At 38.1% G+C, this 11734-nt stretch overlaps 1 protein-coding gene across 1 annotated transcript; it reads right to left on the bottom strand.

The window, feature by feature from the left end:
* Nucleotides 1-3475: 3475 nt before the first annotated feature.
* On the bottom strand, nucleotides 3476-8232 carry LOC108993468 (protein OBERON 3-like). The gene is made up of 2 exons (XM_018968400.2): nucleotides 6085-8232; nucleotides 3476-4272 (listed from the first exon to the last, which is right to left on the bottom strand). The coding sequence occupies exons 1-2, from the start codon at nucleotides 7994-7996 to the stop codon at nucleotides 3692-3694; spliced, it is 2493 nt and encodes an 830-aa protein (XP_018823945.1). The 5' UTR covers nucleotides 7997-8232; the 3' UTR covers nucleotides 3476-3691.
* Nucleotides 8233-11734: the final 3502 nt, after the last annotated feature.

Here is an 11734-nt window from a genome sequence, read left to right on the forward strand (position 1 = left end):
GGATCGTCTTACAGGTGGGGTTGACACATAGTCTATGTCAATGACCACATTGTCGATACCGAGCATGTTTTCATGGCTCCATGCTAACAGATCTCTGTGTTCAATTAAGAGTTGTTTCAAGGCCTTTCTAATGTCGGAGGGAAGTCTCATGCCTACCTGAGTTGTGGTATCCGGCTTCCCTGAATGTAGACTCACTAGCTCCAAAGGTTCCTTTACCTCCGCCTACTGCAGATTCTCTTAATCTCGTGTCTCCATGTCACGATCGAATAGAATAGGTGGTGGGGGTGGCGGCTCATTTTGGGTACGGTCTTGAACTATGTGAACATTGGGTTCGCCAGCCTTAAGTTTTTGCACGTAGCACTCTCGAGCCAGGGCATGCTCACCTCTTACTTCCCCTGCTCTGGCTTCTGTGGGGAACTTCATCTTGAGGGGATAGGTAGATATGACAACCCTTAGGTTGTTCAGGGTCAGCTGTCCCATTATGGCGTTATAGGATAATGAGGCTTTTACCACCAATAAGTCAGTCATTGTGGTGGTTGTTCAGACTCCTTTCTCTGCTGTAACATGTAAGGTTATAGTGCCCAGAGGTTGGATTGCATCACTAGAGAACCCCCTCAGCGGGGTGGATGTAGGTTGTAGTCTACTAGGGTCAATACCCCTCCTGATGAAGGTCTTTCAGAACAAGATGTCTGCTGAGCTTCCATTGTCTACCAAAATTCATATGGTAGTGTAGTTGGCAACCAGGAGTGTCACTGTCAGTGCATTTTTGTGTGGGTACAATCAATCATCTTCTCCAAAGGAGATGGTGGCCACATCACCACATCGTGGATGTTTGGGCAGCCTATCTGCCATATAAACTTCTTCATAGCTTGCCCTACAAGCATGTGCTTTCTTGCTGGAGCTGGACGTGCCGCTTCCAACGAATCCCCCAGCTATTTTATGGATCTCTCCCAAGGGCGCCTCATCGTGGTTTGGGTTTTGTCAAGGGGCTCATGACCGTTTTCTCTTGTTGGTCATCGCCTTTTTGGATTGTTGTTTCGTTGTGTATTTCGTACTGGCTCCTCTCCTCACCTTGGTTTTACATGCTCGACAAGCATCCATTCTAGCTTGCCACTTCCCGTTAGCTCGGATACCCCATTTTTCATTATGTAGCAATCTTTTGTACAGTGGTTACTGCCCTAAATCTTCTTTTCCCGAAGACTCCAGCTTTGACAGTATGCTGAGGTTGTTATGGATTTGTCTGGAGTTATGTTTGTGAGGAGGCACCTATCTTTCCCCCCTTCTTTATTGAGAATTGGGGGAGGGTCTTCGCTCTCCTGTTCTGTTGGAATTTTTGCTCTCTGCCTTTACCTCTCCTTTTCTTGGTTCGATTAGGGCCTACAAGGTATCCTCTGCATTTGTAAAGTTGTCAGCTCTATCCATGAATTCTCTTAAAGTCGAAGGATTGTTTCATGCCAATTTCGCCATGAATGGGCTTTTAGGCCACACACTTCTCTGAAAGGTGGCCAGTGTTATCTTCTCATCCTGATCATCGGTGGTTAGCCTTTCTTTATTGAATTGGGTGAGGTATGCCTTTAAGCTTTTCTTCTCTTTCTGCTTGATGGTAAGAAGATGCTCCACTGGTTGTTGAGGCCTTCTACTACTAGCCATGAACTTTGTCAGAAGCTACTTGTCTAATTCATCGAAGCTGTCAATCGACCCTGGTTGTAGTGCTCCTAACCAATCTCGTGCCATGCCATTCAACATCATCAGGAAGGCTCAATAAGCTATTTCTCTAGGGAACCCGTGAAGGGTCATATGTGCCTTAAAATTTTTCAAGTGATCAACTAGGCCTCGAGATCCATTGTACGTCTCCATTTGCGGGACTTTGAATTCCAGGGGGAGTGGTACGACCATCACCTCTGCACTGTTATGCAAGTCTATGTGGTTGAGCAGCTACTCGACTGAGAACGATCCCCCCTTCTTCTTGGCCATCTTTCATACTTATTGACAAGGCTCCGCAACTCGTCGTGCAGTCTCCTTTTCTCTAGCTCCTCCTCGTTTGTTCCTCCGACATTTTGTGCTTCTCCTTTGGGCTGCTCACTCTAGCTAGGGATTGTGGTCTTGTTAAGTTCGGCATTACGATGCTTCAGGTCTTTGTTCTCCCGTCTGAGGTTCTCCATTGCCGCAATTACTTTCCTTTGTTTCTGCGAGTCGTGCTTCCAAGTCTGCATAAATTGTTTCTTGATCTCGGGTTGTTTGAGAACGCGTGGTGGTTGGCATGTGGAAATCACATTAGTGTCCAAAGGGAAATCAAATTTACCCTTCATCCCATAGAAGGGGCCTACTGTTTGGGACGTGTTCCACCTGTCGTTCACCAAAATGATCAATCTACAGAAGAGAACGATGATGGCCCGATGTGCTTGATACACCTCTGATGTCTAAGTTAGTGAATACATAAATTGAGATGTTATGAAAGTATTAGGAAGAGAAAACTACCTCTGATTACCATCTTTTGCCAGATATATAGACAAGAACTTTAGTGATAAGTACGGGATATCAATTCTATCTCCTTATCTCACTTATCTGTTTATGTAACTGACATAGATATCAAAAAAGTATTATCCAAGAAGGGTGAACTCATCCCTTCCAAACAATATGGCGAGTTTGCCGCTGTTTCTCGGGACTAGCCATCCTATCCTACCAATTTGGTGGTTACATCACCGATTCATATTGCAACTAACTCTTCACGATCTCGGATTGATATTTCATGGGCCTCTTTGTTGGGCCTGGGCTTATTGGGGTAAGAAAGGTCCCTCCAATATATATATATATATATATATATATATATATTAAATGGTTTAGTTTATTACATTTATCTTATGTATTATTATTTTTAATTTATAACTATAAATTAATTTATTTTACAAAAATCTCTATCATAAGAATTTTGAATCCAAACTACTTGGTTGAATAGTTAAGTAGTTAGACTTTTTTGTAAAATTTAAAATATTTTATAATAATCAAAATATAAGAATAAGAATTAAATAAAATAAAATAAAATCGTGCTCGAACTTAAGTTGTTCTTTTATTTTTAGTCGAGTTCGAGCTGAATTTAAACAACATTAATGGTTAAAGAGCTGAGTTCGAACAAGGATAGTTGAGTTTTATTCAAGTTTGAGCTGAGTAAACATGCTAATTGAACTTGAGTACCCTTGTTCGAATTCAACTTAACTCGATTCGTTTGCAGCCCTAGTAACATTTAATACTGTAGAGTTTATAATTATATTTATTTTTGTCCAAATTTTAAAAAACTATTTGAATTATAAAATTGTAGATAATCTTAATCCGTTAGTTGCCATCCTTTTCTTCTCTTTCTAGGTTTTTCAGCCAGAAAAACAGTTAACTACATTTGTTTTCGGCACAAAAGAACACATCATTTTATACAATGTGAAGTGTGAACAGCTTAATTTTAAATCCAACAAGACAGAAGACAAGAAAATCCAATAAAGTTTAGTAATGAACATTGTTTTGGCACCCATTATCTGTCAAGTCACCGAGGAAAAGGGAGGAAGAAGAGAAAAACCAGTTCAAAAATTTCATAACAAGAAATGATGGTTCATATTGCATTTTAAAATAACAGGCAGAATCCAAGATGGTAACATGATGAAACTACACATAATTAGTCTCATTGTCAGGAAGGAGGAAGAAATCACACCCATTGCTGCTTCGTTGCCTCCATTCTCTCTAACAAACCGGCAATGTCATCTTGCATTCTTATTTTCATATTGTAATAATCACAATGTGAATTTTCCAGAACCTTCAGCTCCTCCAGTTTCTTCCTTCTCCTTTCCTCAGTCTCTACCATACATAGTTTGGAAAGCTTTCCAGAGTACTCCTCATCCAACTTTTCAGTCTTGGTCAAAATCATCCGTCGGAAACCTTCAGCCTCTCTCTGCGCTTCATCTGCCTTGTTCTGGAACATCCTGGCTTCTGCTTCCTTGATCCGCACTAAGCTTTCCAAACTTTCAAACCCGTCTATATTTGGCACTGCTCCAAATCGGATATCATCCTCTGTTGTCAATTCACTTATGATGGAAGGTTTGAGGTCACTCTCACGTAGATCATTCGACAGTAAATCATTACGAATACCAGAAGAGCTCATGTTGTATGAATTAAATATTGGAGGTAGTGAAGTGGATTGTGAAAGAGGCGTCGCTTCTTTCCTGAGGATAGCCGGAGTTGCCACCAGGTCTCCTGAAACATCTGGAGCAGGAAAGTCCGGCATGCCACCTGTGTATATTATATAAAAAACCTTAATAGTTCGGCATGAACATTTATGCATGAGAATACATTACAACCACAATAATTTAATTCAAGCAACATATATTTGCATGAATTTTTGTAAACACATATGCATATGGCTGTATCAGAATATGTGATCTATGATCGCAGACAATGATGAAAGATTTGCATTTGAAGCATGTCATTAAATCTTTATACTAATATTGGTCACTCCCACTACTGCCCTTATTACAATTAAGGATTTCAAACCTTCAACGGCCAAGTAAAGCATAATTTACTCATTCAATTCACCTGGTACATCCTCATAATCACATACAGATTTCATGTTTAAATTCTCAATCTCTCACCCAGTTTCTTCAACATTGCTATTGTTAAGAACCATTTTGAACAAAGTACAATACCCAGTCAAAGTTCTTGCCAACATTAAAGTTTAAAGTATAATGTGGGCAAAGCTGTCAGAGAGGTCAAGTTAGCACTCTAGATTTTATACGGCACTCCTCCTCAATATACTTTTCTGTGACTTCTAAATATTTTTTGGAAACATTCATTTTTTTTTTTTTGCAAGTAAAAATTAGTTTTTTCAACAGACATTCTACTTAATAAAAAATAAGTTATCAATAGTGCGTATAATATATAGACCTAGTTATTAAGAACTAAAAGATTAAAAAAAGCTTTGAAAATTAAAGGTAGCAGAACATATATGCAGACATCCAATGATTTTGATTGGCACTTGTTGTCCAAGAACAAAGTCCTGACTAATCCTGGTGTATACAGGATTTCTCTCAGTCCGACGGCTTCTAGAAATTGTTTGCCCCTAGAAATAAAGGATTCTCAAAAAGGAAAATCTTTAGATCCTATGCAGTAATAATCTCACAATCTTCATAGCATTTACTATTCCTCTTTCTCCATGACCCCCAATAAGGCAGATCAGGATCATTTCCCACAAAGCTATCAAACTGACCTCTCCAACACGAGGTCCATCACCTATACATCTTACAGAGCACTATTAAAGTCACAATGCACTAACAAGTGATCCACTATTTCCCCATCCCTCTTACACATGCACACCAACTTCTTAGTGAAATCATATGTTCTAAGTGTTATTTGGGTTAGTTTTTTTTTATTTTTTTTTATGAATAAGATTTTATTAAGACAAGTAAAAAGGTCTTATTTGGGTTAGTTACTAGCTAAAATTCCAAAAGCGAACAATACTTTTTTCCAGAGTTGTGCGATGCAATCTTAATCCAAGGTGTGATGCCAAAAAGAATAAAAGAAAACCATGATTGATGCTTAAGAAACTAGACGTAATGTCTAATCTTCTTCTCATTTAGTTTTCCCCTCTAAACCAACCTTTATTCAGTTTTAAACCTGTACATCCCTACTATAAAGATAAGTAAATAAATAAAAACTAAGTGAAACCATCATCATCTAGGAACCAAAACCATTGCAAAACAGCCTGCTGCAGTACTCAGGAACTGTTTGTAGTGCTCTCTCGTGCTACTGTCTCAAGTCAGATTTGGTGTGGGAGACCTTTGTCCTATGCTAGTCTTCACTGGAAGCCATCACAAGGAGACATCAATTCGTACTTCTTCTCTAGCAAGTACAAATCATACTCGGCAACCAAAACCTAAAACCTTCTCTATGAAACAGTGTCACGTATAGGAGTAGCAGATAAGAAAACCTTTCTAATATTCATGGTCCAGAAAGATGTTTCGACAGCTGAATCGAGTTCCCCGAATCAATATACCATATGAAAACATAAAAAGGAAATGTAAATGAAAAAAACGTCGAGAAACTCACATTTGAAGAACTGAATAATGATGTTGCAGGCATCCGAAGGAGAGATTATTTTACGTTCAAGCTTGGAAAACATCTCATCAGCTTTAATATGCAATTCTTTACCTCTGTAATCTTCACTTCCCCTGAAAATATTTCTTACACGGTCAAGTTCCTTCTTCAGGGTTTCCAAGCCCCAATCTTTTGCAAAGTTCAAAAATACATCCTTCACGAAACCGAACATTTGCGAAGCATGACCACAACCAACGCAATGGAACTGCATCTCAGTTGTCCCTGAAGGCCCCTTCAAGCTGGGACCCGGCTTAATCAGATTCTTCTGACTGCCACAAGCAGCATGGCACCAATGCGAGCAAACATCACAACCAACCCAACTGCAAGTGTTGATTGCGCCGTCAAATTTCAAACAGATGGGACACATGCACTGACTGCAAAACCCCTTGTTTCCCGAGCAAATCTTGCAGTCACAATCATCAACAGGAAGTGTGCTCCGGCAGTTCACATTTCTACATCTCGTGTACAAAAAAATCTCTACCAGCTGAGTTGTTGGCAGGGAAATCTCCCCAGATAAGTAGCTTCCAAGTCCCATTTTCACAGCAACAAAAATCTCTAATTGTACCTTGTGACACTTGGACAAAGTCTCCTTGGTAAGATCAGATCTTCGTTCAAGACAGCTTTGTAGTCCTACTAACTCCTCTTTCTTCTCAGGCAATGCAATGATATTCTTCAAGTAATCCTTGACCAATGCAACGGTATCATCGGGAAACTCCTGAATTGCCTGAGACATAGTAGGAATAGGATCCGATATGATGTCACGAATAATCCTCTCCAATCTAGTAACCCTCCTGCCTCTTCCATCACCATCTACACCTCCAAAATTCCACAAACCCTCCGAACCCCGTCCCCTTGAATCCCCGGACTGCGTATCAAACCTTGGCCTAGCTGGGAGCTCAGACGGGTAAGATGAATGGTTACCGGAGCTCGTAGTAGTCTTATAATGACTATTATTACATGAATCCTTATAGCGATTGCTCTGATTTCCCTGCAGCATCGAAAAAAGACCTCCACCATGATTCGACAGCGTCACTGCCCCATCGCCAATGGGCTTAAACCGACTATGAACCGAGCCATTAGTTCCCTCCCCACAGTTCCAAATTTGGTCATCTCTCCCGACAGAATACTCGTAATTCTCAGTAGAATTACGGGTGAGCGAGCAACTGGGGTTGTGGGAATGGGGGTGGGAATACGAGTAGGACATCGAAGGCGCCGTGAAATCATTGGAACAAGTTGTTTGGGGATTATTACCTGACGGTGCCAAAGATTGCGCACTCCTAGTAGTAGACTTTGGCCATGCCGGAGGATTGGCATTTTGTGAAGGGTTTGGAGCAGTGACAGAGCGTGACACATCAGGCAAAGCTAGAGACAGATTCAGAGTCTCAAGCTTTGGCTTCTTATCTGCAATATTTTTCCTCTCCACATCGTCCTCGACCTGTCGTTTGGAAGAATTCCCTCTGGTTTCGTTCATATTCAGGAAATCCCTCTCCACCCATTTCTCATCTTGATTTGAATTCTCGGACACGGAGATTTCTCTTCCTTTGAGTGCAATTTTCTCGAATGTATTGACCAAGCTTTTCCCGGTAATCTCCTTCCCGGGAAGACCCAGTTTGGAATTCTCGCAGAGGTAGCTGAGAGTGAGCTCCTGGGAGCCCAAGGTCCCGGGTTTGGAGTGTTTTGATCGGAAACCATCGGAACCCATGTCTGATTCTCTGGGAAAACCCATACCCTTTTCAGGAAAACTCATTTTCACATCTGTGTTCTCCCTGCTTCGGTCAGAATTGTGCAGAGTGAGCTTACCCTGAGAGCTATTGTCGCCCACACAGGCAGAAGCACCATTACAGAGATCTTTCCCTCCGAACATGACCTTAAAGACTCAGAGAGAGGGAGAGAGAGAGAGGCAGAGACCTACCGGAGAGAGGAAATGGAATACAGAGGGGTAGTTTGGAAAATGACAGAGAATCGGGGGATGGTTTTTCAACGCATTTGCTTTGATTCTCAAGCGCACACCCCCTGGTCTCTGCAACGGCTGAATTTCCAAGCGTCTCCACAAAATAACTCGAACCTGAATACTTTTCTTCCTCTGTGAAACTACGACGATAACCCTGTGAGTTACATGGAATGACAGAAGTGGTCCTCCATTTGACTGTTTCTCCTTCGCTGCCTTTTCGGCCAAGGGGACGACTTGGGTGTGAATGCAAAACCAAAAAAAAAAAAATTAAAATCAGAAAATTTAATATTTTAAATTTTTTAAAAAATTAATAAAATAAATCTTATAAATAAAATTATAACTACACATAACACTATTACAAATAATAACTATGGAGTAAATGCCATCATGCCAGCCATGTTGTTGACCTTCATTTCTATTTTTCAAATCCCAAATTACCCTTCACTTCACCTTAAAAAAGGAAGCAGTTTGTACGGCTTCAAACCTGAAGTCAAATTTCAAAGGAAGCATGCTATGCCATGCTTGAAAAAAAAAATGGAAAGTGTTTATGTTATGCACAAAAGGATTTTCTATTTGTTTTTGGTTTATACAACGGACCTGATTTATAGAAAAAAAATTAATATTTGTTTAAATAATTTAATAATATAATATTATAGAATGACATCTACCATCTTGAAGTCTCTCACAATTTTTCCCTAAAATAAAATCTTATAACATTTGTCTAATGCAAGAAGTTTATTTTAAATTTTAGTGTACTTTGTAGCTATCTAGACCATAAATTTATTCAATATTTAACGTGTAAATCTTTTATCTTTCTTAATCTATCACCTTCATTTCTATTAAAAAAAAATATCTTGCATATGCTTAAAGCCTCAAAGGATGCGTACAATAAATTTAATAGAATGAACTGAAAAATACAAGCCTTAAAGGATCATCATCATCATCTTCTAGGAACATAACTAGTATGTGACTTGTAGAGACGTGTCCTAAGCATTCCTTTAGCCATTTCTTAATCATTTAGTATATATGCTAACTTAGAGCTGTATATAAACAAGATTACTCGATAAGCCAGTTGAGATCGACTCGATCAAACTCCAATTCATTTTAATTCATATATTAAATGAGTTGTTCGTTAATATAAAATTATGAATGATTATTAAACAATATCACTCATGCAAAGCTTGGGTTGATTCGTACAAAACTCGAATAACTTTATATTTATTATTTTTATAACATTATCTCTATATGTATTATAAGAATACTAAAATATTCAGAGAGATTAGAGCAAATCGTGTTCCCATTACTAAATGTTGATACATTTTTTCGGCATGACTAGAACCTAACAACATGGTTTCTCCATATTCCGATTAGTTGGGTATGGAGTTTTGTTACTTGGTTACTGCAAATTTTATCGTAGACAGAGTTATGCTATCTCTTAAACTTCGATATTTAGATATTATTGTTTGGACTAGACTATGTCAGTCACGAAAGTATACTGAAAAATTACTAATTTTTGTAATTGACTTGTTGTTTAAATCAACTTTGTATGTCATCTTTTAATAAATAGAATGAGATTCGTTGTTATATAAAAAAAGAAAAAAAAATAATATGGTTCGAATGGCTCATGATAGTGGCTTAGGCGTTGATATGATGCCCTTGCATTCATTCATGAAAACAAATAAGAAAGATACAGATTTACGTGATTCGGTATTAAAGTCTTCGTCTATTGGTGTTTAGGGGGGAGATCCATTATATTTAATAATTTTTATAGTCTCTCGACTTCACGTATCTTTCAATTAAAAAGAAATTAAAGAATACCATTTTTCTCTTCAACCAGCAGATGAGGAACCTGATCCTTATGGCTATAGAAAGATCTCCTTTCATCGAGGCCTTGGTGGTTGATTTCCTATCAACTTTTTGTCTCTTTCACCTTTAAATGTCTTACTTAACCTCTCTTGCTTTTCACCTCCTCTCTTGCTTTTCACCTTCTTCAATTTTTCTCCTCTCTCTCTCTTTCTTTTGCTTTTGATAATTGTGTTCCAGTGGGCTGGGCCTCGTCCATTTCATTCTAAACAGATTACTTGAATTTTCGTGTCTCTAATTGTTAATATATATATATATATATAAACTTTATAAAATATTAGCAAAAAGTTAAAATTTGCTTGTCAGAATTTTTAGATAAAATTATAAAATACAATATAATAATTTATTTTATCTAAATGAAGCGGTCATGAAAAAGTTTGAACTCGCTCAAATATTAAACAAGTTGTTTGTATATATGAATCCAACTCGATAAAAAGCTTCAGCTCGAATAGTTGTTCTAATAAAAATAAAACAAACAAATTAGCTTTGACCATCCACTACTCGCTCGAATTCGGCTTATGATTTACACCTCTACGCAAGTGCTCCATCATTTTCATCCTAATTCTTGTAATCTATAGTCACGTATGCTGATGTAGTAGATTTTAAGTGGATACCATTTAAGTTGTTGATAGAATAACCACTGGAAATATGATATATACATCACCATATCTCCACACTGCCTTGTACATGTAGAGTTAATCTATGAATATCTTATGTTCATCCTCTTCGCTCTTCAGTCTTCTTCTTTTTTTCTTTTTCTATTCACCCTACTTCATCCTCCTTCTTCTATTCGTGCTTTGACCAAACAATTTCTATGATTTTCACTTCATTTTGTTGATTTTTGTAATTTTTTTTAAGGTTGTGTAACGCTCCAATAAAAGACCCAAACCACATGACCTATATTTCAAAAGGACTAGTCAATGATACAATTAGAGTCCCATTGAAATCTTATAAAATACAAAAACTTATCATTCCTAAGTAATGTGAGATTCTATATACTACCTACCATTATCCTTATCATATGGGATATCACATGTTGGTTCTTAGATAGAAGAATCTGCTTGCATGGCTACCTCAATTAACATAAAGGTTCCACGGTTGCATCAATTTCTATAATTTGGATTTATTTTGTACAAGCATTGCGTATTTTAGCATAGAACAAGTGAAATCTGTGCCCCACCCACCCATTCACCCTTAGGGCGGAAGTAGGCTAATGTTCCTCATGGCAAGGACGTGATCGATGTTTGATTTTGTGCCCCCACTAGTGGCTAGATAGGATGCTACCCGCAAATTACGGTGTGCAGTATCCCTAAACCTCGTTACCTCTCGTCCTATGTTGAACCCCCCAACCAAAATTAGGATTGTTAAAACTAAGGCAAAACTACATATATCCTTCGAACGCATAAATTTTATTTTATTTATTTATTTTTAATCTTTTTTATGTTTTTATAAGTTAACTTTCTATAGAAGTTAATGCTGCCTGGTTCAATTTTTGTTTTATAATTTTACCATCTGAATTAATCTTTATTGTTCTCAACCTAACTCGAATACAGTATAATATAATTGGTTTATGGTCAAACTTAATTGGGTTAAAAACAGGAATTAACCCAAATTGGCAAGGCTTAGAAGGTCTCCAACATTATCATGTGATAAATACAAGCAAAGGACGACTCTTCACATAAAATTGGAACTTGATCAGATGGAACATGCCGCAAGGTATAGTCTTCTTCTTCATCATCTTGGGTGATATTAGAGAGGAAACATAGAATATTGAGGGATATCCATTGG

Source organism: Juglans regia, chromosome 16 (assembly GCF_001411555.2).
Source record: "Juglans regia cultivar Chandler chromosome 16, Walnut 2.0, whole genome shotgun sequence".
NCBI classification, from domain to species: domain Eukaryota; kingdom Viridiplantae; phylum Streptophyta; class Magnoliopsida; order Fagales; family Juglandaceae; genus Juglans; species Juglans regia.